Source organism: Triplophysa rosa, linkage group LG16 (genome assembly GCF_024868665.1).
Source record: "Triplophysa rosa linkage group LG16, Trosa_1v2, whole genome shotgun sequence".
Classification (NCBI taxonomy): domain Eukaryota; kingdom Metazoa; phylum Chordata; class Actinopteri; order Cypriniformes; family Nemacheilidae; genus Triplophysa; species Triplophysa rosa.
In genome coordinates this window covers 15,291,880-15,315,194 of record NC_079905.1, presented here as the reverse complement: position 1 = coordinate 15,315,194, position 23,315 = coordinate 15,291,880, and the positions used below count along the sequence as shown (strand labels likewise).

The 23,315-nt window shown below is 37.9% G+C and overlaps 3 protein-coding genes across 4 annotated transcripts; 2 read left to right on the top strand and 1 right to left on the bottom strand.

The window, feature by feature from the left end:
• The first annotated feature begins 393 nt into the window (after positions 1 to 393).
• On the top strand, positions 394 to 2,222 carry mrps18b (mitochondrial ribosomal protein S18B). Its single transcript, XM_057354350.1, has 7 exons — positions 394 to 528; positions 681 to 831; positions 913 to 1,010; positions 1,432 to 1,500; positions 1,597 to 1,663; positions 1,770 to 1,829; positions 1,939 to 2,222. Exons 1-7 carry the CDS (start codon positions 448 to 450, stop codon positions 2,133 to 2,135), a joined length of 723 nt encoding a protein of 240 aa, XP_057210333.1. The 5' UTR covers positions 394 to 447; the 3' UTR covers positions 2,136 to 2,222.
• Positions 2,221 to 15,015, bottom strand: abcf1 (ATP-binding cassette, sub-family F (GCN20), member 1). Of its 2 annotated transcripts, none has more exons than XM_057354343.1 (27): positions 14,792 to 15,015; positions 14,235 to 14,281; positions 13,924 to 13,998; positions 13,671 to 13,806; positions 12,986 to 13,020; positions 12,540 to 12,644; positions 11,120 to 11,179; positions 10,750 to 10,857; positions 10,390 to 10,458; positions 10,073 to 10,147; positions 8,029 to 8,130; positions 7,805 to 7,927; positions 7,622 to 7,722; positions 7,398 to 7,483; positions 7,167 to 7,306; positions 6,935 to 7,083; positions 6,760 to 6,843; positions 5,998 to 6,122; positions 4,550 to 4,662; positions 4,303 to 4,474; positions 4,094 to 4,168; positions 3,924 to 3,994; positions 3,810 to 3,842; positions 3,556 to 3,724; positions 3,402 to 3,466; positions 3,237 to 3,309; positions 2,221 to 3,060 (listed from the first exon to the last, which is right to left on the bottom strand). In XM_057354343.1, exons 1-27 carry the CDS (start codon positions 14,847 to 14,849, stop codon positions 2,894 to 2,896), a joined length of 2,616 nt encoding a protein of 871 aa, XP_057210326.1. In that variant the 5' UTR covers positions 14,850 to 15,015; the 3' UTR covers positions 2,221 to 2,893. The 2 variants fall into 2 exon arrangements, with proteins under 2 accessions (XP_057210326.1, XP_057210328.1); XM_057354345.1 differs by having other exon boundaries at positions 10,756 to 10,857.
• A 759-nt stretch (positions 15,016 to 15,774) lies between these two features.
• lg16h6orf136 (linkage group 16 C6orf136 homolog) lies at positions 15,775 to 23,084 on the top strand. Its single transcript, XM_057354348.1, has 7 exons — positions 15,775 to 15,967; positions 16,748 to 16,950; positions 18,302 to 18,961; positions 19,325 to 19,413; positions 19,944 to 20,144; positions 20,221 to 20,290; positions 21,094 to 23,084. Exons 2-7 carry the CDS (start codon positions 16,852 to 16,854, stop codon positions 21,235 to 21,237), a joined length of 1,263 nt encoding a protein of 420 aa, XP_057210331.1. The 5' UTR covers positions 15,775 to 15,967; positions 16,748 to 16,851; the 3' UTR covers positions 21,238 to 23,084.
• Positions 23,085 to 23,315: the final 231 nt, after the last annotated feature.

Below are 23,315 nucleotides of genomic sequence, written 5' to 3'. Positions count from 1 at the left end.
TGACATTCTCGCTGTGTCGTCAGCAAGTTGTTTCCCATCGTGCTTTTCTTCAGAGCAGTCGGTGGAGAGCAACTGCGCCGGGCTGAAGAATCCGATACAGCCGCCTGGCCATCGCGAGAGTTCTGCGCAGAATTTGGCCATCTCAAACGAGCCTAATGTCTCACAGAAAAAGAGTCATAAATCACATGTTAAAATGTATTAAAATGAGCTGTAGCGTAGTGTTCTTTTCACTTGTGGAGCTGCGGATTTCGATCGGGTATGACACCGAGGTATCGCGAGAGTAATTCCAATGCTGTGTTTTCGAATTAGTGCTTCGAATCTCGCGGTGCTTTAATATCACCATCCAATCGTTTTGCGCAGCGCACGATCTTAGCTATGAAGTGGAACCACTTCCGCCACAGTAAACTTTAACCTCTCAACAACTTCCTTGTTTTATAGAAAGACAAAATGGCAGCCCCCTTAAAACGCATTGGAATAGTAACCTGTCGCGTATTTCCTGGTATTTTGCAAAGAAATATTCAAACACAGGTTGGTTGGATGAAATCGTTTTGATGAATGTTATTAATACAGAAAGCAATTTTCTTGCGGTGATCGTATACTCTTTACTGTATAACTTAATGATCATGCAGACAACATGACAAGGTTGATGTAAGGCGCATCTTATGCATTTTATATTACAGAGAATTCGTGATTGGAAATTAACTCCCATTGCATCAGTGCATCGGGTGACTCTTCGTGCTTCATCTTCATCATCATCTGCAGATGGCACCGAATCCCCGGAGACGGTGTCTAGATATGCAGACAGTCCATGGGAGTACTTAAAAAGTGAAGGTACACATGGGCATGTCATGATTATGGAAAAGTATTAGTAGTCGTGATTGTTCGGTTTCACCCCCCCCCCTCTTTCTTCAGAGTACATTGAGCGATATGGATCAAAACCTGTCTGGTCTGACTACAGAAGGAACCACAAGGGAGGAATTCCTCCACAGAAGACAAGGAAGACATGTATTGTATGTACATAATTATTCTGATTTCTTTCTTTCTTTCTTTGACTGTAAATCTCAGTGGTTATGCAATAGTAATGCTCAAGTTGATTCATTGACCTTAAAGTGATGGTTCACCCAAAAAATGAAAATGTTGTTATCATTTATTCACCCTCTTGTCATTTCAAACCCGTATGTACTTTCTTTCTGCTGCAGAACACAAAAGAAGATATTTTAAAGAAAGTTGGCGCCGGCACCCATTCACTTCTGTTGTATGGACACAAAACCAATGCAAGTGAATGGGTGCCGGTTAACAACATTCTTCAAAATATCTTTCTTCTGCGGAAGAAATAAAGAAAGAACGGATGTACAGGTTTGAAATGACAAGAGTTGTCATAGTTTTTGGGTGAACTATCACTTTAATGGGATTCATTTTCTGTTACCATAGAGAGGAGATGAGGTCTGTGGGAATCCTTGTCCCATATGCCGGGATCCAAATGTCATTATCCATTACAAGGTTTGTTACCAGCCTGTATCCATCCCACTGTTGAATTTGAGAATATACATTAGCCTTTGAGTGTTGTGTTACTATAAGGTGTATTTTTATCTGCAGAATGTGAACCTGCTGCAGCAGTTTATTTGTCCTTACACAGGAATTGTGTACGATCCCACTCGAACAGGTACCTCCCCCATGTTTTCTCTCTTGACACAGCACAAAGGTCTTCTTTTGTCATTCGATATGATCTTTACACCTCTCCCTTAACCTTCATATCATTGTTCCTCCAGGGGTGTGCATGAAACAACAGAAACTACTTAACCAGGCCGTTGATACTGCTAGAGATCATGGTAAATACTTGTTATTGACGCAAACGTGTACACAAAGCTATCAGATCACACTCTAGACTTTCTCTTTATTTGGTCTATACAGTTTGTAGTGACTTTTTCTTTCTTTAAGGTTTACTTCCGGTTCAGTTGCCTCATGTGGACTACTCAAAAGAGGACTACTCAAACACGCATGGTGCTGTAGGACAGACACCTGCCCCATCTTCCCTCAACTCCGGAGAGCCTTGGTATCCATGGTACGGCAGTGTTGAACCAGACGAACGAGAACTGGCGAGAGTGAAGAGGATCTACAAAGCCTACCTAAAATAATATTGAATAATTAAGGACATGTATGCTTCCCCTGTTACATTTTGCCATAAGATTCAGTCTGAAATAAAACCTTCAGAATAACATGGACATTGTTGCAAAAATCATTTATTTGGTTTTACATGACAACAACTGGATGCAAACTTTGTTCAACCAGAGCTAGTCAGTGAGAATGTGCATTTAAACACAACTTTTCCATCTGACATGTTATTGGTTAACCGATTCAAAATAGTAGCGTAATCCATTACACACGGATTCTATGATTTAATATTTTGAGAAAAACTGCCAACTCTACAAGGCGGTTCAATACTACATGTATGTATCAGCAGTCACACAATATAATCCCACTTTAGCGCTTAACACACTACATACTTCCAACTTTCTCTGGTTACATATGATAAGTCCCATTGTGGCAAGTTAAGTTTACAAGCATTGCATCACAAATTAAACGGTTGAAAATAAAATGGCCTGAATATAATAATAATACAAGAATGTCAGACATTACGACTAAAGAACAAGTGCTGTATCTAATAAAAATATTGATATGGAATCGGTCAAGGCATGAAAAACCCATACTACATTAACACTGCTCTCAACGGTTTCCACAAACCACCCCCGCCAGTTCAAACATGAGTACTTGGCATGACCTTTCAACTTTAAGAAACAACTGTATTTTGTGTCTATTGGTTTAGCAAGAAAGATGTTCATCGAGCCTTTCAGTGATGCAGTTTGACATTCTTGTTATTAATACCAGCCGTCGTTCAGTCTTTAGGCTTGTGGACAAGCGTTTCACCAAGGGCCTCCAGCACTTCTCTCTTGTAGTCTTCAAAGTCTCCATCGATATGGTTGATCGACTGGTGCTCCACCACCCACAACTGGCACTGGGTCTCAGTGATCAGCCTGGCATCGTGGCTCACAATTATCACAGCTAGAGAAGACAGATTCCCATTAGATCCTATGTTTTGACATTTGGTTTTAATCGTTTACAATACGTAAGATTTTAAATAATTTCTCATAAGCAGTATAAATATTTACTATGATACAGCATGAATGATCAAAGTCTTAAAGAATATAAAGTAATAAAGGAATGAATAATATACACACCCCCTTTGTATTCATTGATGGCTTCTGATAATGCGTCAATTGACTCAATGTCCAAGTTATTGGTGGGCTCGTCCTGTTAATTTGCATAAAAACACAATTTGATTCTCCTCAATACTTTGTTTTTAGTGATTATATCAATACAACACAAACACAACAACTCCTTACCAGGATGAGGACATCAGGTTGCCTACAAGAAAGTTCAGCAAAGACCACTCTTGCTTTTTGACCACCTAGAAAACAATCAAAACATCAGAAATATGTCTTTAAAAAGACAGCTGAGTGTGGAAATCACACCTGAATACATTTCTGTGGTGCTTACCAGACAGTTTAGAAATCTGGATGGTGTGTGCATGGCTCTCTAAACCAAAGCGACCCAGGCATTTCCTGGAATCCTGGTACTGAAGGTTGAAGTTCCTCTGGAGGTATTCTGTGGGAGCCTCCTCCATGTTCAACTGATCAGCATACTGCTGGTTGAAGAAACCTACTTTCTACATATAGACAAACAAACTGAATTACCCAAATTAATATACAAAAATGAATGTATAAAACATCATAGTACGCAAAACTACTTACCAATCTGTGGTTCTTTCTCATCTCGCCTCTTGTCTAAAATAAAGAGAACAAATACTTAGTCATAATGCTAACAAACTAACAAATATGGGCTTAAAGAAAGCAAGTGTTACTTACAGGATTTAATTTCCCAGTCAGCAGCAAAAGGAGTGTACTCTTTCCAACACCATTGGGTCCAACTATACATACTGAACCAGACAACATTAACTCATGTTAGGTGGGTTAAAACTGCAGAAAGTCTACTCATGTTTCCGTTTTCTACCTTCTGTAGACACTAGCTGACTTACTTCTAGACTCCATGTCAATACCAAAGTCCACATTCTTGAACAGAGGCTTCTGGCCTTCATAACCAAAGTCAACACCTACATGTGCAAGACGGATACAATCAACAAATCATCCATATCAAACACTCTAACTTGACTATTTTTAGACAAAACCCTACTACAAACCAAAGAGATGAGAGAGGAAAGATAAAAATATAGGTCTAGTAACTCACTGTGCAGTCCGAGAATTGGCGGTGAGAGTGGTGGAGGGTTGGGGAAGGTAAATTTGACGGTGTATTCTCTCGGCCTCTTGATGAGCTCTGTGGCCTCATTGCTCTCCTCCTCTTGACCCTTCTTCTTGCCCTTCTGCTGTTTCCTCGTCAGAGCGTCTTTCGTCTGTTTCTCCTGAGAATGAAGGACGGAGGATGAGAGGCTGTGCTTCAGAAGATTCAAATTAGGAAGCAAAAGTCAAGAACTTACAGCTTGTTTGGTGGACTTTCCTCCAGCTTTCAGGTCTTTGAGTTTCTTCTCTTGTTTCTCATAGAGCTTGAGGAGTTCTTTCTGTTTCTGTACGTACATCTTCTTAAAAGTCACTAGAGACATCAAGTACATGTGTGCATTAGCATTGCACATATAGATATGTATACATATATCCCACATTTGATTGGGACACGCTACTACAGTGTTCCGAGTGGTTGTTTGGGTGTTGTGGGGTGTTTCCAATGACAGTAAGAAAGTTATACACCCGGTTTCACAGACAAAGCTTAAAGGGATAGTTCACTCAAAAATTAAAATTCTGTCATCATTTACTCACCCTCAGGTTATTTCAAACCTATACATTTCTTTGTTCTTCTGTTAAAGAAAGATATTTGTAAGAATGTTAGACATTTTCAGTTCTGTGACATCATCCACTACCATAGTAGGAAAAAAAATATTGTATATATTTTTTGTTCTGTTGAACACAAAGTGAGATATTTTGAAGAATTTAGAAACACAAACAGCTCTGGGGCACCTTTGACTACCGTTTAATTTTTCCTACTATGGCAGTCAATGTCACTAACATTGCTAACATAAAATTGCTAACATTCTTCCAAATATCTTTCTCTGTGTTCATCAGAACAAAGTCATTTATACAGGTATGAAATGACATGAGGGTGAGCAAATGATGACAGAATTTTCATTTTTTGGTGAACTATCACTTTAAGACTAGTCCCAGACAAAAATGACAGTTAGAGCTGTCTTAACTGAAAACAAATTGCCCTAACATAATCAAATATGTCATTGCCATTGTTTTGTCCCAAGATGCACACCAGTAATGTTTTAATCAATGCCATTTTAATAAAAGCTTAAATATGCTAATTTAACTAAGGCATAGTCCTGGCTTAAGCTAAAGGCCGAAGTATGGTCCGTCCGTCCGCATGACGCAATTTTCATCATCAGAAGGGTCGTGACGCATAAAACAGTGCATGTGCGAAAAAGTGCACTAGTCCACTAGAGTTCAATAGACACACAGAAAGTGTGCAGTGTGCCACACAAACCAAGACCAGTAAGCTAAGAAGCATATCCTTCTCCATACTGTTTGGTTGTTGTTCTTTGTTGTCTTGCTGTTTGCAATGGCGAATGACTTCCTCTATCATTAATTTTCAGTGGGTCTGTGAATGACGCGACTCAGCGCTGCCCTCTGACGGTCTGGTAGAGCACACATACTCATTTGTACTGCGCATGTGTCGAACTCGGATGTCCATGCTTAATCTGTGAAGAGTATTCTCTAGAAGATGTGCGGACGCGTTTGTGCTCGAGACGGACACGGAAAGTCAAGTACACCCGCTCCTTAAGCCTGGTCTGTGAAACCGGGCCATAGTGTAAAATATTTTTTCTTATTCATTTAATAGAATTTATTCGCATTGATGTTTAGAAATGAAACTCACGGTAGTTGCCCCTGTAGTAATAGAGTTTCTGATTGTCCAGGTGAGTGATATCTGTACAGACCTCATCTAAGAAACTCTGGTCGTGGGACACGATTAGCAGCGTCTTCTTCCAACTCTGTAGGTAACTTTAATAGAATACAAGAGATACGATTGTGGTTTATGAACAACCAATACAAAATTATACTTTTTACAAATGAAAGTAACATGTGGGCCAGATGGATTTGATTGGCCGAATCAATCGATTCATTTACACCTTGTTTTAAACTTGTAGTTCACCCAAAAATGAAAATGCTGTTATCATTTACTCACACTCATTTCATTTCAAACCTTCAGCAGAACACTAAAGAAGATATTTTTAAATTCTGTCATTTAGTCAGTCACCCTCTAGTTGTTCCAAACCTGTATAAACTTTCTTTGTTCTGATGAACACAAAGAATGTAACTAACAGTTAACCATTGACTACCATAGTAGGAAAAATATTGTATAATCTTTTTTCTGTTAAACACAAAATGAAATACTGTGAAGAATTTAGGAAAGCAAACAGTTCTCGGGCACCTTTGACTACCTTTTTAATTTTTCCTACTATGGTAGTCAATGGTGCCCCAGAAATGTCAGTTGCTAACATTTTTCCAAATATCCTTCTTTGTGTTCGATGGAGGAAAGAAATTTATACAGGTTTGGAACAACTTAGGGGTGAGTAATTCATGACAGAACTTTCCTTTTTGGGTGAACTTTCCCTTTAAGTAAAAGTTGATCAATTACTTGTTAAGCCAGATGACAGCGTTCAGGTCCAGGTGGTTTGTGGGCTCGTCCAGCATCAGTAGCGTGGGCTCCATGAACAGTGCTCTGGAAAGGAAATAAACAAGAAAACGCTCAAGCATCATACCTCACATCTGTTTTTTCCACAACACCACCAGAATCCAAAATCTTTGCTGACCTGGCCAGGGACACTCTCATCCTCCATCCTCCAGAGAACTTCTTGGTGGGTCTGTTTTGCATCTCTGGAGTGAAAGACAAACCGGCCAAGATCCTACGAGCTTTGGCTTCAGCTGCTGCGGCTCCGATTACCCTCAGCTCCTCGTAGACCTGAAAAAGAGAGAGAGATGCACACACGGTTATCGTCCTCTGAAGGACGTTCAGATCCATGTTTTTAAACGACTGTAATTCACCTTATCGAGTCTCTCAGATACGCTGTCATCTCCTTTCTCCAGGCGACTCTGCAGCTGTCTCTCCTCCTCCAGGAGCTTCAGTCTCCGTGTGTCGGCCTTCAACACCGCCTGGACCGCTGGAGTGTCGCCCGCCACCACCTCTGAGGAACATCAGAGACAGAAGTGAGGGGGGGGGGGCAAATGACCAAAAGTGTTGGTGATGAGAAAACAAGACATTATGCTGGACTGTACCTTGCTCGCAGAGCAGAACATCAATGTTGGGAGGAATGCTGAGAGCTCTGTTGGCGATGTGTTTAAGTAGAGTGGTCTTTCCTTTTCTGTGATTCAAATACCGTGGAAGAGGAAGACAACAGAGCAAGGATTTACAATTGTGTCTAAATGCTGTGAATTAATTATGTATATATTTTAAACATAATTTTGCTAACTATTTAAAACGTAAAAAAGTATCAACCCACCCATTTGGTCCAACCAGACCATACCGTCTCCCAGCAACAATCAGAAGGTCTGCATTGACAAACAGCTCTTTACCATGGGCTGAAATGCTAAATCTTTCCAACTAAAAAAAAGAGGTTTTACATTTTTACAATTTGAACAAACATTTTCAAATGGCTTTGAGAAAACCTTGTCAAAGATCTGACCTTGATATCAGAAGCGTTTTCCAGCATGGCCTGACGTGAGGACAGCTCGGCCTGCGAGACAGAGAAATCTCCCTCGATAGCATTCTGAGCACGTACGCTAGCCACCTGACGCTCATACTCCATCTATAGAACATAAGACCAGCCAAAGACCCCAAACATCAGTACTCTATGTCAAAATGTTATTATTGCATTTTAATCGTATTTGGGGATAATGAAGAAACTACCATTTTCTTTTTCTTCTTCTTCTCTTTTTTACTTAAGTTCGCAAAAGGGTCCTCCTCTTGTTTTTCATTGGTCTGCTCAAATGCAATCGCATCCTCAGCACACTAACATATCAGAAAAAAGACAAAGAGATGAACAGTGGGTAAATGTAATGAACACTTAAAGGTGCAGTCCTTCACTTTGGCCTCTTCGTCGCCATCTCGGTTTGAAACATAAAATGTCAGTTGTACAGCAACATGTGACCGTGTCTATACCAGATACAACGAAACGTATAAACACATCACTAACATAGAATCAATTGTAGCATTTGATATCGCGTCATGCATGATGTAGACAAAAACTCTAAATAACATAGAAAATACCGCCTACCTTACGTCCTACAAGTAATATATCTGAAGCATGTCATCTGAACACATACAATATCTACCGCTTTTGTTCTGACTACTTGAAACAAAGACTTAAATAAATCACGATTGTGACTAGGGCTGGGTATCGATTCTGATGTTCCGATTCGATTCCGATTCACAAGCTCTCGATTCGATTCTCGGTTCGAGTCAATGATTATAGATTTAATACAAATCCTAGAGATATTTCCAAAAAAGATCAGTAAATATCACATTACAATGGTGAATTAAAAAATTAAATGAAGAGCCACAAACCTGTATATTAAACTGTAAACACACTTATATTGAAACAGAACACGTTATTTTACATTTAAGATGCAGTATAACAAACAAAATTTCACAAAATTTGCTGTAAAGACGAGCTGCAATCATATGAAACGCTGCCTTTTATGTGAAGGTGATGTTAAATTTGAGACACACCCACATCTGCTATGTTAATTAAGCAATGAATGAAGGATATGCCCCCTGTTGTAACATCCACCCGTTGTAAAAAGAAAAGTGACATCTAGTGGATAGAAGTAGCAATAACATGACGTTAATGAATGTTCAGTGCTTGCGGAAATATGAAAGAAAAAAAAATCGATTCACATCTTTTGAGAATCGATATTGAATCGACTGCATTTTAAAAAACGATTAATCGATTTCCCAGCTCTAATAGTGACGTCTTACCCGTTAATGCAATCCTTTCAGATGTCGGCGCCAACTCTAAAAATCCCTGTCGATATTAGCTTTTGCTTTAGCACGAAGCTGTCACTTTAGCTCTCCGGAGCGCGAGGTTACTTTGTTATTAACAACAGATGATTCCCCAGATGTAATCAGCGTCAGAACTTAATAAATTAAGATGTTTACATGACATTCCTCAGATGATCACATTTAAACACAGCCATCTAGATGATGATTTAAATTCTGAACGACTGTTATAAGAATGAACACAACTCTGTCACCCGCAGCAGTGCCATCCACACACATGATAAACTAGCCGGTTCCTCTCCTTTGTGTTTATGGACGTGATGTAATGATGCAAAGAGGTACTCCCACAAATTGAAATTTCCTCAATGGGGCGACCCGACAGTGCAAATTATAAATCATTAATATAAGCTTACCGTTGTGAATCAAGGTAAAATAAGACAATCGTTTTGAACACTGATCTGTCTATGTATTTACTCAATAATTGATTTCTGATTATTTTTACCCCCAAATTATCGCGGATTGCCGCTTTAAAGGTCCGGTGTATGAGATTTAGTGGCATCTAGTGGTGAGGTTGTGAACTGCAACTAACGGCTCACTCCACCCCTCCCTTTCGAAGCACTACAGTGGCTAACACAGAACAACGATGTTGTCACATTTTCGCTTCTTTGCCGAAGGAGATAACGTATTTACGAAACATGCTCTGTAGAGCAGTTTGTCCGTTTAGGGCTACTGTAGAAACAACATGGTGAATTCCATGTTAGGGGACCTGCGGTGTATGTAGATAGAAATAGCTCATTCTATGGTAATAAAAACATAACGCACAAACATATACATAACATAGTTATGTATATTATATTGCATTTCTGTCAATAGAGCCTGCAAAAAAGACACAGTGGACCTTTAAAACAGGGAACATTTGGAACACAAGAATAAAACGTAAATATTATTGTACCATCATTGTATCATTATCATCACTCTTCTCCTCCTCTTCCTCATCTTCACTAGGAGGGCGAGCAGGCTTTCCTTTCTGAAAAAACACAAACAAACACACTTGGGTAATTATCATTCATGAAAAAAGCAATCCCAGAATGCATTGCAGCACAAAAACATATCCAAGATGACAAATAAAGTAAAAACAAAGTCCTTAAAGCAATTATTTTACAGATACTTTAGACATCATGTTGTAATTAGCTTAGCAACATGCTAAATATTTAGGAATCAAACAAAGATCAATTTATGATTTAATGTTTGGGTCAAGCTTAAACCAACCTTTGGCTGTTCCTTCTTGCCTTTCTTCTGAGATTTCTCTTGTTCTTTCTTCTCAGCTTCATCTTCCTCCTGCCAACATTAAGATGTCTGTCAGGTTACAACACACTTACTGGACGTAGACGGTTTCACCGGACTCATGCGCCTGGCTCGAAGTTAATTTCCAGTCTTTGTTTGGTAATAATATAACAATTTATTTATGTTAATATTTTATTGTATATTAACATTAAAACTACTCAAGTTATAGATTCTTTGCTGAGGTCTACCGGAAATTAAGTTTGGACCACATACCGCTTATGTTGTTGGCGCTGAAACAGTCTATATTCATTGACTGTTTAATATAAACATACAAACTAGACCCACCTTCACCTTTTTTGGTTCAGAAGCAGTTTTCTTGCCCCTTTTCACTCCCTTCTTTTCATTCTCATCTTTTTTCTCCATTTCTTCATCCTGTTCATCCTCAGAGGCCTCCTGTGTTTAATGAAACACAGTGAGCTAAAGATCCTGAGACAGTGAATGTGTGCGGACAGCACTGTTAACCATTTTTTCATAAGGCAGATTGGAATGTACAGAATGGGTTAGTTTTCATTAGGTTTGAAGATCTGCCTCAAAGTATAAAAGATAAAACTGCAAATAAAGAAAGAAGAAAAAAGAACTGTCGAAAGAGAAAAAAGCAGGAAAGAAAAACCATGGACAGGAATTTTAAGATTAATAAACATTCCCAAGTACCCACCTTCAACACCTTAGGTTTTGTCTTATCTTTTTTCTTGCCCTTGGTTACCTTCTCAACCTCCTAAATCACATACATACATGTACACAAACAGGCACATGTCCTTGTAAATGTAAAAATCATGTATCAGTTTTAATCAGCATTTTATCCAGCGTTATTTTCTTGTGTATGCAACACAAACAGAGATGTGACTCCATGTGATCTTTGACATCATGCAAACTGGATAAATCTCATTGGTTAATGTAAGAATCCAATGATGTGATTGAGCCTCACTCTAAAGGTAAAAAAAAACTAAAACAAGACAGATGAAATAGGCACCAATGTCAAACAAGGCAAAAAAACCCAATCATCATTGTACATGAGAGCACACTGGAAGAACCGGAACAGATCTTTCAAGGAACTTTACATACAAAATGGCCTTCATCTTCTCACAGATCTTCAACAGATCACTGGAGCTGTGCACAGTTCCTTCCTGTTTCAAGCGCTCCACCATAATCCCCATCCCAAAGAAACCCAAAATCACAGGACTGAATGACTATCTATTTTTATACAACTTTTTCTGTAAATTATATTTCATTCTGCTGTATATAGCACATACCTTGTACTACAATAGTCTATTCTTATTTTTTACATGTACATATTTACATACACACATACCTTTACTCTCTATAACTTTATCTTATGTTTATTTATTATATTTCTTAATTTTTTATACCCATAGGCCCTTATTTAAATCATCTGTGTACTGTATTCTATTGTGTTATGGTCTCTGTGTAATGTTGTTGCTGTTTCTGTGTACTGGATGCTCCTGTCACCAAAACAAATTCCTTGTATGTGCAAACATACTTGGCAATAAAGCTCTTTCTGATTCTGTAATATCAGTACCGATGAATATTTAGAAAACATGTAAATATTATCAAGGATGAAACAATGCATCAACCTATAATTGTTTACCTTGACAAATGTGACGCAACATTCATTGCAATTCATTAGAAAAGCATCTTTTCCATATTATTTATAGTCTTGGTCCTAACCAGCAGCGCTGGTGATATGCAGCGAGCTCTAATGGATTCTACAGATGGTTTCATTGGACGCACGAGCCTGGCCTGAAGTTAACTTCAAGTCTGTGTTTGGGTATCGGCCTAGCTAGTGGCAAGTAATAAAACAATTTATTTTATATTAATATTTTATTCTATATTAATTATTATGTAGCATTCATTTAAAATAAAACTACTTGACCCGTTCCAGCACTTATTATTGTAGCAAATACTGGGTTATATAAATTTTATTACAGAAGACACACACAGATTATTCTAAATTCACACTAAATAGTAATAACCTAAGTACCAATATTTTTTTTACAGTTACTTAAAGGATACTGTTAATTTCCATGACTAAAGGTTAAAAAGCAGGAAACACTCACCATTGAGCCCTTCTTGTTCTTGGGTTTATCATCGTCATCATCCCCACCTGCATCATCCTCATCATCATCATCACTCTGACCTAAAGCAGCAAAAATGTTGCCACCCTAGTAGTAAAAACAATAAGCAAAACATTTTATATACATAGTAAATTATACACAAATAACACATATTGATGCTATTTGGGTAGCTGGCAAATAAACCATAAATGTATCCTATGGGGTGACAGGAAGAAATTTGAAAACAATCTGTTAATAAAATATTACTTTATTAAAATATATATTTATAATATAAAATAGCATGAAAGAGATTTATCTTCTAAGATTTTTGCTATGTTATACCATAGGACACATGAACGGTTTATTTGTCAACTACCCCTATACAGTATGGAGTAAACAAACATTTTGATGCTATATATGCAGTATACACATATATGAAAAAAACTTACTTTGTTTCTCTTTCCTCCTTTGACTGAAGCAACAACTGCAATATTAAAATAAAACATGTCAAGTTAAATAGCTGGTGCGATGTTTGTGAAACACTAAAACACAAAAACTTTTAACCCCTCGTTCACATTACAAGCGACTTTGTCACTGCAAGTCACCAGGGGTTGGCGGTTAGGTCGCTAGTGGGCGTTCCCACTACTACATTTGGCAGACGCTTTTATCCAAAGCGACTTGGATTGCATGATACTATACATTTGTATAGTATTGGCTGTCGCTCCCAAAAGTCGCTCCTCATTTGATTAAAGTTAAAACATTTCTCAACTTTGTCGTGTCTCTAGACGCCCCATCAGGTCGCCAACAGTTACTAATGCTCGTGTCGCCGGAAGTCGCCAGCTTTCCATTGAAATGAATGGGATCATGTCGCTTTGTAATGTGAACGGGGCATTAGACTGCATTCACGCTCCAGTAGAATACAGCCTTTTTATTGTGTATACAGATATGTTTATGCACCGTTACATTAGTTTTAAAAGTGACACCTGCATGTAACCATTGCGAGTCCCATACATTTTCAAAGAATCAAGAATGTTACATGCTCTCTCATTTGTAAGTCACTTTGGATAAAAGCTAAATGAATAAATAATAAATGTAAAACGTAAATGAATAAATGTAAAAGTATTCTGATGTTACCCTCATCTTCATCTTCATCTTCATCACTAGGCTGCACTGAGAGTTTCTTCAGACGCTGCATGACCTCTTCATCTTCATCCTCATCCTCATCATCTCCTTTCTTGCCTTTCCGCCTGTCTTTCTTTTTCTTCTGAGGCTGACAGCAAATGACAAACCAATTCACAAATAATACATATTTGATAGTTATTTATTAGAAAACGTTTACATACTGTTATGTAAGAAGTAAATGCATGGCATTGAATTCATTTCAGACCTGTTTCCCCTGTGTCTCTTTTACTGGCGCCTCCTCTTTATCTGGTATATTATCTGATGCCAGTTCTTCAAAAAACTATAAGGATGAAACCATTTATGATGACACATTTTTGATCTCATTTAACATTTATGATGACAAAATAATAAAAAAATATATAACATTTTTATCTTAAGTTAACATATTCATATTTGAACTTTTGACCTGTCAGAAATTAGATAAGGTAAATAACAACTTATCAATGAATTACATTATTAAGTTATATAATCAAGTGATATATACGTATATAATATAAGAACATAAATGTTACTTACACTCTTCTTCCCTTTCTTATCTTTCTTTCCTTTCTTGACATGTTTGTCTATAAAGAAAAGTAGCACATAAAGACAGTTAGATATATCTGTTCACACAACACAGACAGACACAAAGCAGAGTGCAGATAAGCAGCTGTCAACGGTATGACAATGACATACTGAGAATGACATGTGTACATGTTAAAAACAAAGAATGTGTCTCAAAACCTAGTTTACACTGCCTACCCAAGCATTATAAGAACGATCTCTGGAGTTTTAACATAGCCATGTGTCAGCTTTCACAGTAACTTAACGTTACGTTGTCTTGAATTATAACTTGCTGACAAAATGATGCAATGTCTCTTGAAAACTCCGCAGTCCGCACCAGCATAAAACCAAATCTTGTCTTAAGCTAATGTGCTTAGCAAAGTACACAATGAAATGAGTCACAACCCTTTGATTTACATTCAACATAATGACAAAGCTGTGTTCACATAAACCAATGTCATTTCTCATTATCAGCTCCATTTCGTTATCATCATAAGCCCGTTGTGTTTAAAGAATTATTATAATATTACCTGTTTGTGGTTCGTCATCGCCTTCCCATTCAGCCACTTCTTTTGATTTCTTGGGCATTTTTAGATAACTGTTTTACCAAAGAAAGAAATAACAATAATTCTGACTCAAAGATGTAACTGATCACAGCTGACAATGCACCCGAGCACACTGTAGTACTAGTTCATATCACATGCGGCCTATCCGCACCATCCGCACCACCCCCGCCACAGACACTAAAACGCCGGGAAGTGGAATTGGAACAGCGCCACGCCTTAGCGCAGGCCGGTAAAGGTATTTCACTTGCCTTGCCCAAAAATATTTTTTCAAAGAAAAAGTTCTCACAGTCGAAAAATTGTAAACATGTAACTAAAGTAAATAGGTAATCATAGAGCAAGAATCCATAATGCAACAATGCTATTATTGTCAGTGAGTATGACTTATGTTGAAACAACATATTTCACATGCAGGCTTTGGCACATCCAAGCAGATTGGAAAAACTAATCGATGGATCATCATCATCACCATTTGCTAAACAATATTCTTCTAGTGGGTTTAAAACAATAACTAAACGTATGAATTAAAGTAAATAAACATCTGTGTACTGTGTCTGTATTCTATTGTGTTATGGTCTCTGTGTACTGTTGTTGCTGTTTCTGTGTACTGGATGCTCCGGTCACCAAAACAAATTCCTTTTATGTGTAAACATTCTTGGCAATAAAGCTCTTTCTGATTCTGTAATATCAGTATGAATATTTAGAAAACATGTAAATATTATCAAGGATGATTTTCAAGCATTTACATTTGGCAGACGCTTTTATCCAAAGCGACTTTGATTACATGATATTACACATTTGAAAACAAAACTGTCATGACTTTCAGACTTTTATTTTAAAAAGAAAACCCGACCCCGGTCACAACCTGCGTAAATGTGAGGAAAAGAGCTCGTGTTTGCCGCCAGCTGTCGCTGTATCTATGGAAATACGCTTCTAAAAACGATGAGCGCATGCGCAGTGGCGCAGACAAGCGCTGGGCAAGGGCATTAGGAGAGAAGTGACATTTGTCTAACGTTGACAACTATTTCGTATTCTTTATAAATCATACAGACATTTACGTTAATTGGATTCATATACTTAACGTTATATCTCTGCATATAGATCCTACGCATCGCTGCTTTAGATCTGATTGACTGAGAGCAGGTATGCATTAATGTTTACAAACAGGACTGCTACAGGCGCGGATCTAACATTATCTATGAATACTAACTATGATCAAGTTCATCAGACAAGCCGATAATGTTTTTTATTGATTTCTCTAATAATTTAGGATATTCAGCTTGTTATCATTTGTCTTAAAGGTCTGAGTTTATCGGATGATCGGTAGTTTGATTGTGTTGATTTGTGAAGTATGACTGAAGCGTGACGTGCATGTGTCAGGCTGGAACTCTTCAAAACCATGTCCAGCAGTAAATGTAAATTATAAATGTAGCTTGCAATATTTGCTTCATATATGACGCGTAATATATATCAGACTGCATATAAAGCTGTTAACCTCCGTTAAGCTTTTTTTAAATAATCTCTGAATTAAGGTCTAAATACAACGTATTTTATGTTAGTAATAAATCCATGATCAAAATGTAAAAGTGAACAGCAATGAAAAGTATATATCGATAACTAAAGAGCATTTTGTGGAGAGTTGGCGCATGCGCGCGGGCAAAATGTCATGATTATGATATAAATGTCTGCCTATGTTGTTACAGCTTGTAAACAGTCGTTAAAGTCCCCGTGAACCGGAAGTTGCGAAAAATAGGCATTGTCATTTTTAATTTAAGCACATTATTTTGCCATGCAGCTTTTTTAGTAAACGTGGTTTGTAAGTCACATCAGCCTGAATGAATAAATATAAATGTAAATGACTAACATAGACAGATATCTGGGTTGGCTGGTACAACAAGAAAATATTTTCTCCATTGTTTCCAGACGTGAAGGAGGGAGCTGCACCTGTGAAGGCCAGGTGTCTAATAATGCCATCACACTGACACAGACACAGTCTGCAGTGAGGTTGCTCCAGCATCCTAACTTGAATGGCGGTTTGTAGAGGGGGGGTCTCTCTTTGGGTGGGGTGTGTCAGGAACCATGGCGGCTGGCAACCAGTGACGAAACAGTGCTGGAATTTATGTCAGGTAAACACACACGTTTTATACTAATAGTATATGTTGCCTTCTGGATGTTGTGGAGTTTGTGGCAATGAATGTAGGTACAGTGGCCTCAGTATCGATTTTGGACACTTAAAGTGACCCCAAAATAACAATTTTGTCATAATTTACTCACCCTCTTGTCATTTTAAACCTGTATGACTTTCTTTCTTCTGCAAACGACACAAAAGAAGATATTTTGAAAAATTTTTGTTAACTGGCCTCCATTTACTTGCCTTGATTTTGTGTCCATACATTAGAAGTGAATAGGGGGCCAGTGCTGTTCGGTCACCTACCGTCTTCAAAATATCTCATTTTGTGTTCTGCGGGTGAAAGAAAGTCTTAAAGGTTTGAAATGATAAGAGGGTGAGTAAATGATGACAGAATTGTCATTTTTTGGGGGAACTATCACTTTAAGTACTTCATTATAGGAATTTCTTTACATTTAAGTAGCAAAATAATAAAGTAGTGGTATCTGTAAATGTTTTCATAACTTACAACACTTTTTCAATGTAAGTACACTAGTCTCAAGGTCACTGTTAATGGATACATAAAGATTTATCACAGGTCATCACCTTATATGGTATAGTAATTTGTGTCTTCTTTTTTGGCTTAAAAAAATTATATGTGACCCTGGACGACAAAACCAGTCTTAAGGGTCAATTTTTCAAAATTGAGATTTTTACATCATCTGAAAGCTGAAGAAATAAGCTTTCTATTGATATGTGGTTTGTTAGGATAGGACACTATCTGGCGGAACAACAACTGTTTACAAAGCTGGAATCTGAGGGTGCAAAAAAATCTAATATTGAGAAAATCTCCTTTGAAGTTGTTAATCTGAGGCACTGTAGCAGGCCATCCACTCACAAAAATAAAGTTTTTATACATTTACGGTAGGAAATTTATAAAATATCTTCATGGAACATGATCTTTACTTAATATCCAAATGATTTTTGGCATAAAAGAAAAATCTGTCATTTTTACCCATACCCTGTATTTTTGGCGATTGCTAAAAATGTTCCTGTGCTACTTAAGACTGGTTTTGTTGTCCAGGGTCTATATGTGTGTTTGTTGACTTCCTACAGACTCCAATTTGCAACGATTTTGCAACAGTATATATACAGTATATATATATATATATATACTGTATATATAAAAGATTATATATTCGTTTCAACAGATTTGTCATTGCTGTAGACCTGCAGACATCGTCTTTGTTACAAAAGCAAAATGTCATTTTTATTTGTCCAGTTTATTCATTTTTATTTGTTTATTTGTACTTTTTAGTTGTAGGGCCTTCAATCAGTATATCTATCTGTATTCTTTCTCTGATTTGCAGACCACCGAGTTTCACCTGCATGACAACGGTAGGAACCTGAGCAGCGCATCATGGGCTTTGACTCCCCCAAACGGTCTTCGCTTCCAGTCTGTAAATCGTCCATCGCTTTCCCATCCCTTCCACCATGCCTGCCAGCCAAACCGAGCACCTGGCCTTGAGGAGGAGGAGTGGGAGGAGTCCATCAGCCTGTGTGTCCTCCTCAAACCCGAAGAGACAGACGAGCAGCATGCCGAGGTGGAGGTGCCCCTCCTCGGGCAGACCAAACTGAGTGAGCTGCTGGCTTTAGGACCCAACCGAACCTTTGACTTGCTTTTTCCTTTAACCACTGTTGATGGGAGCAGAGAGGATGATATTAGCATTACCGGGAAGGTAGAGACTGAGGAGGATCTGATGGAGAGAGGCTCCTTCAGGAGTCTGTTTGAAACGGAGGGATGTCCCGCACCGTTTATGTTGGGATCCCGTTTCTATTGCTTCCACTGTCCTGGGATGGAGTCTCACTTGGAGAAGGTAAAGAAACCAGAAATCATACAGGAAACTCAGGACTATTCAGGCCTCCATAGTAGCCATACTGAGATGCAGAGTGTGGACAGGAGCTCCAGTCAGGGAGATATGGAGAAGGAGGAAAAACTGGCCCAGATGTTTGAGAAGCTGAGAGTGGAGGTAAGACGCTCTACTGCAGTTCCTTACGTAGATGTAGAGTTCTTAAAGGGTTAGGTCACCCCCCCCAAAAAAATCTGTCATTTATTCACTCATGTCGTTCAAAACCTGTATATATATGACTCTTTTCTTCTGTGAAACACAAAAGAAGATATTTTGAGAAATGTCTCGGTGGTTTTGTTTCCATACAATGGAAGTCAATGGGGGCCAATGTTGTTTCAACATACTACCAACATACTTCAGGTTTGAAATGACATGAGGGTGAATAAATTATGAAACAACAAAAATCATTTTTAGGTGAAGTATCCCTTCAAGTGTCCTTCTGAGAAACTGCATATTTATTGACTGAGCAACATTACGTTCCAGCTGCCCAGTTTCTTTGTGAAGAATCATGACTACAGCATATACTCTGAAGATGTTGAGTTCATCAACGGTCTTCTGAACACCAAGACAAGGTACGCATATTGTAGATCAATTGTTCTTCTAGACCATATTAGGCCTCATTCAGTTAACCAGCAGAGGTCAAAACAATGTCATTTGTCACTGACTGATGTTGAGACTCTTGTTAAAGTGATAGTTCACACAAAAAGGACAATTATGTCATCATTTACTCACCCTCTTGTCATTTCAATGACTTTGTATGACTTTCTTTCTTCCGTGGAACACAAAAGAAGATATTTTGAAGAATGTTGTTCACTGGCCCCCATTCATTTCTATTGTATGGACACAAAACCAATGCAAGTGAATAGCGGCCAGTTAACAACACTCTTCAAAATATCTTCATTCATTCTGGGTGAACTGTCCCTTTAACAAACACAAGTAGTCATTTCTGCTGTTACTGTATAGTCATTACTGTTATAGGTTTTTCATCACATTTTCATCTCGGCTGACCACACTTGGATATTGAAATAGAAGACTGCTTAGATTCTGTTTGCGTTAGTATCAACATTGCTTATTGATAAATGTCTCTCCGGTATGTCTGAAGGGGTCGTGTGGTGTACCAGCTGACAGTGACGCTTTGGCGACTGTTGTGTCTGTGTTACTATGCGGAGGCTCAGCTGGAGGTGCTGAAGCTCACCAAGCATCCAGAAGACGGCTCCATCCAGGCTCGCTGGAGAGTCAAAGGCCTGCCCTTCCACTCCCTTCTGGTGTTCTTCTACAAAAAAGACAAGAGCCAACTGTACAAGTAAGAGACGTTCTGTTTCTTCAAAGCGTTGCCTGTTTTTGTGTGAATAAATATATTTCCTTTTTTCCCCCTTCAGAACATATGATGCATTCTCCACCTTCTATCTCGGACCTGATGGACGGATACACTGTCATAAAGTTGAAAAGGTGGGGCTTGCCTGTCCACCACTACTGTAACACAAGAATCCTAACCAGGCATTAAAGAGACAGTACACCTGAAAATAAAAATCTTGTCTTCATTTACCCTTGAGTTGTTCCAAATTTGTATACATTTCTTTGTTCTGATGAACACAGAGAAAGATATTTGGAAGAATGCTTGTAAGTTCTTGGCTACCATAGTAGGAAAAATGACAATGGTAGTCAAAAGTGCCCCAGAACTATTTGCTTTCCTTCATTCTTCAAAATATCTTCGTTTGTGTTCAACAGAACAAAAAAATTATAAAGCAATTTTTCCTACTATGGTAGTCAATGGTGGCCAAGAATTGTTTGGTTACAAGCATTCTTTCAAATATCTTTCTCTGTGGTCATCAGAACAAAGAAAATTATACAGATTTGAAACAACTCGAGGGTGAGTAAATGAAGACCCGTAATCCCGTAATCGGAAATTTAATGCCACACAATCACAGCCAATCAGAACTCAGTTTGTATTAATCATATACTGTATTTTTTAATGTATATTTATGTAGAACAATGAGATTCCACTGCGGGTGGGGCTACTCATCATGACACGACACAGATAGAAAACAAGCGACTGACAACATTGCTGTTTAGGATGAAAACTCAGATTAATTTGGAACTTTTGTCGTATTAAGTGATGAAATCATGAAAATGAAATGGGTTGCCTTTTTTGATTTATAAAATTGAGCTTTAGCAAAGTAAATGATTTCCTGCATGTGACCAAAGCTTGGTCAAACCACATCTCATCTGTTCATCTTTTCTTTGGTTGTCAGGTTATGCAGGCTCGGCCTCCCTTACTGCCCAAAGTGACTTCAATGCTGGCGGGGGCTTTGGTGGCTCTAGGCATTCAGGAACACAGACCCGCCCTCAACCTGCTCCCACTCCTCCTGTCGTCTCTCCGACAAGCCCGAGCCTGAGTTGCAAACGTGTGTAGATGCTCAGGAGAATGTGTGTGTGGTCAGACCATTAAAAAGACTGAGAAAGAGAAAGCGGTGTAAAGGAAAATAATGTTATTGTGTGTGTCGAGTGAATGAGATGTTGGCAGCATTCTTTGGAAAAATTGAAGTTAAAACTGTTTATTCCCAATTTTGATTTTCATTTGATTTTCAACACACACTGATCCGATCAACTCACAAAATAAGTTCCTTGTGAAAACACAGCTGGTTTTAATTACAAAGCGTAGTTAAAAGGATAGTTTACCCAAAGATAAAAATTATTTCATCAGTTATTTACTCTCATGTCGTTCAAAATCTGAATGTTACTCTTTCTTCTGTGGAAAACAAAAGAAGATATTTTGAGAAATGACTCAGTGGTTTTCTGTCGATACAGTGGAAGTCAATGAGGGCCAATGTTGTTTGATACCAACGTTATTCAAAAATATTTATTTTGTGTTCTGCACAAAAGTCATACAGGTTTGGAATGACATGAGGGTGAGTAAATGATGAAATAATTTAAAGTTTTTGGTGAACTATTACTTTAATATACATCACGATTACAATCTTTAGGAGATTCTTTCTTGCCTAATGCACAAATCTTAACACAATATGGATGTTTTACGCACACACAAATCTGTACAGGTAAAATAAATGGGCTCTGGACTTATGGCTGAGTTTGACTGATAGTTTCCGTGTTAGTCATGGCTGTTAAGTCAGTCAATACAGCTTTAATACACAATGAAAGGTCCAGCTCTCAAGTACAATTACAATAGGAATTGACCGTAGCATGGCATACTGTACGTCTTGTTGGTATACATATGTATATATATATATATATATATATATATATGCATTTACTGAATGTTCCAGTACCTGATATCATAAGCAATTTCATAATGTTTAGGGCTGCTAAGATTTTTATTAACTTATTAACTCACCCAAAAATGAAAATTCTGTCTCAGCCTTGAGTTGTCCCAAATCTGTGTAAATTTCTTGTGTGTTTCTGATGAACACAGAAAAATATATTTGGCCGAATGCTTGTAGCCAAACAGTTCTGTGCCACCATTGACTACTATAGTAGGAAAAATTATTGTATATATTTCATTTCATTCTGTTGGACACAAAACACGATATTTTGAAGAATGTAGGAAAGCAAATGTTTCTGGGGTACTTTTGACCACCATAGTCATTTTTCCTACTATGGTGGTGAATGGTGGCCAAGAACTGTTTGGTTACTGACATTCTTCCAAATATCTTTGTGTTTATCAGAACAAAGAAATGTATACAGATTTGTAACAACTGGAGGGTGAGTGAATGAAGACAGAATTTTCATTTTTGGGTGAACTGTTCCTTTAAATGACAGTGATGCCAGAGACTGCCTATGCAAGTACTAGTTATCAGTATAGTTACCAGGACTTGTTTGCTCTTACTTTCCTTATTTGCCGGTTTACAGTGTGCAACTTAGTCAATATAGTGGCTTGGATTGTTACATTGCCAAATCTAATACTGCACTAGTCTTATAAATGCCATGCCGTCCAAGTAACTTTGAACACTGTTGTAAGACCACAAATTAAATTTTCACTAGGCATTAATTTGTGATCACCTCCTTTCACAAGACAAGGCATCTCAAATGAACAAAACGTTAGAGTTAAACCTGCACAACTGAAATATTTCCAAAGGGCATAAAACAACCATATAAAAACAACAACAGACATTGTTCCTGGTGTTCATTTCTGTGCTAATGACCCAAAAACCTGGTGTGAATATGTTGTGTGAAAAATAAAATGCACACTGACATCAGCATCTTCAGCTTGTGTTCTGTTTTGCCAAATTATATTAAAGGGATAGTTCACCCATACATTTTAATACTATCATCATTTACTCAACCTCTTATCATTTCAAACCTGTCTGACTTTCTTCCACAGAACACAAAAGACATTTTGAAGAATGTTGTTAACTGGCCTCTAATCACTTGCATTGGTTTTGTGTCCATACAATAGAAGTGAATTAGGGCCAGTTCAATTTGGTTACCGACTTTTTTCAAAATATCTTCTTTTGTG

Bases quoted from the DNA above. Each gene is read 5' to 3' on its own strand.
- lg16h6orf136 (XM_057354348.1), top strand. From the start codon at position 16,852: ATGGCGGTTTGTAGAGGGGGGGTCTCTCTTTGGGTGGGGTGTGTCAGG. The intron at 18,962-19,324 runs GTAAGACGCTCT...ATTACGTTCCAG, and splicing joins TTGAGAAGCTGAGAGTGGAG to CTGCCCAGTTTCTTTGTGAA. The intron at 20,145-20,220 runs GTAAGAGACGTT...TTCCCCCTTCAG, and splicing joins GACAAGAGCCAACTGTACAA to AACATATGATGCATTCTCCA.
- mrps18b (XM_057354350.1), top strand. From the start codon at position 448: ATGGCAGCCCCCTTAAAACGCATTGGAATAGTAACCTGTCGCGTATTT. The intron at 1,664-1,769 runs GTACCTCCCCCA...TTGTTCCTCCAG, and splicing joins GTACGATCCCACTCGAACAG to GGGTGTGCATGAAACAACAG. The intron at 1,830-1,938 runs GTAAATACTTGT...TCTTTCTTTAAG, and splicing joins TGATACTGCTAGAGATCATG to GTTTACTTCCGGTTCAGTTG.
- abcf1 (XM_057354343.1), bottom strand. From the start codon at position 14,849: ATGCCCAAGAAATCAAAAGAAGTGGCTGAATGGGAAGGCGATGACGAA. The intron at 12,645-12,985 runs GTAAGTTTTTTT...TTTTACTACTAG, and splicing joins AAGGAGGAAAGAGAAACAAA to GGTGGCAACATTTTTGCTGC. The intron at 3,310-3,401 runs GTAAGGAGTTGT...GCAAATTAACAG, and splicing joins AACCTGATGTCCTCATCCTG to GACGAGCCCACCAATAACTT.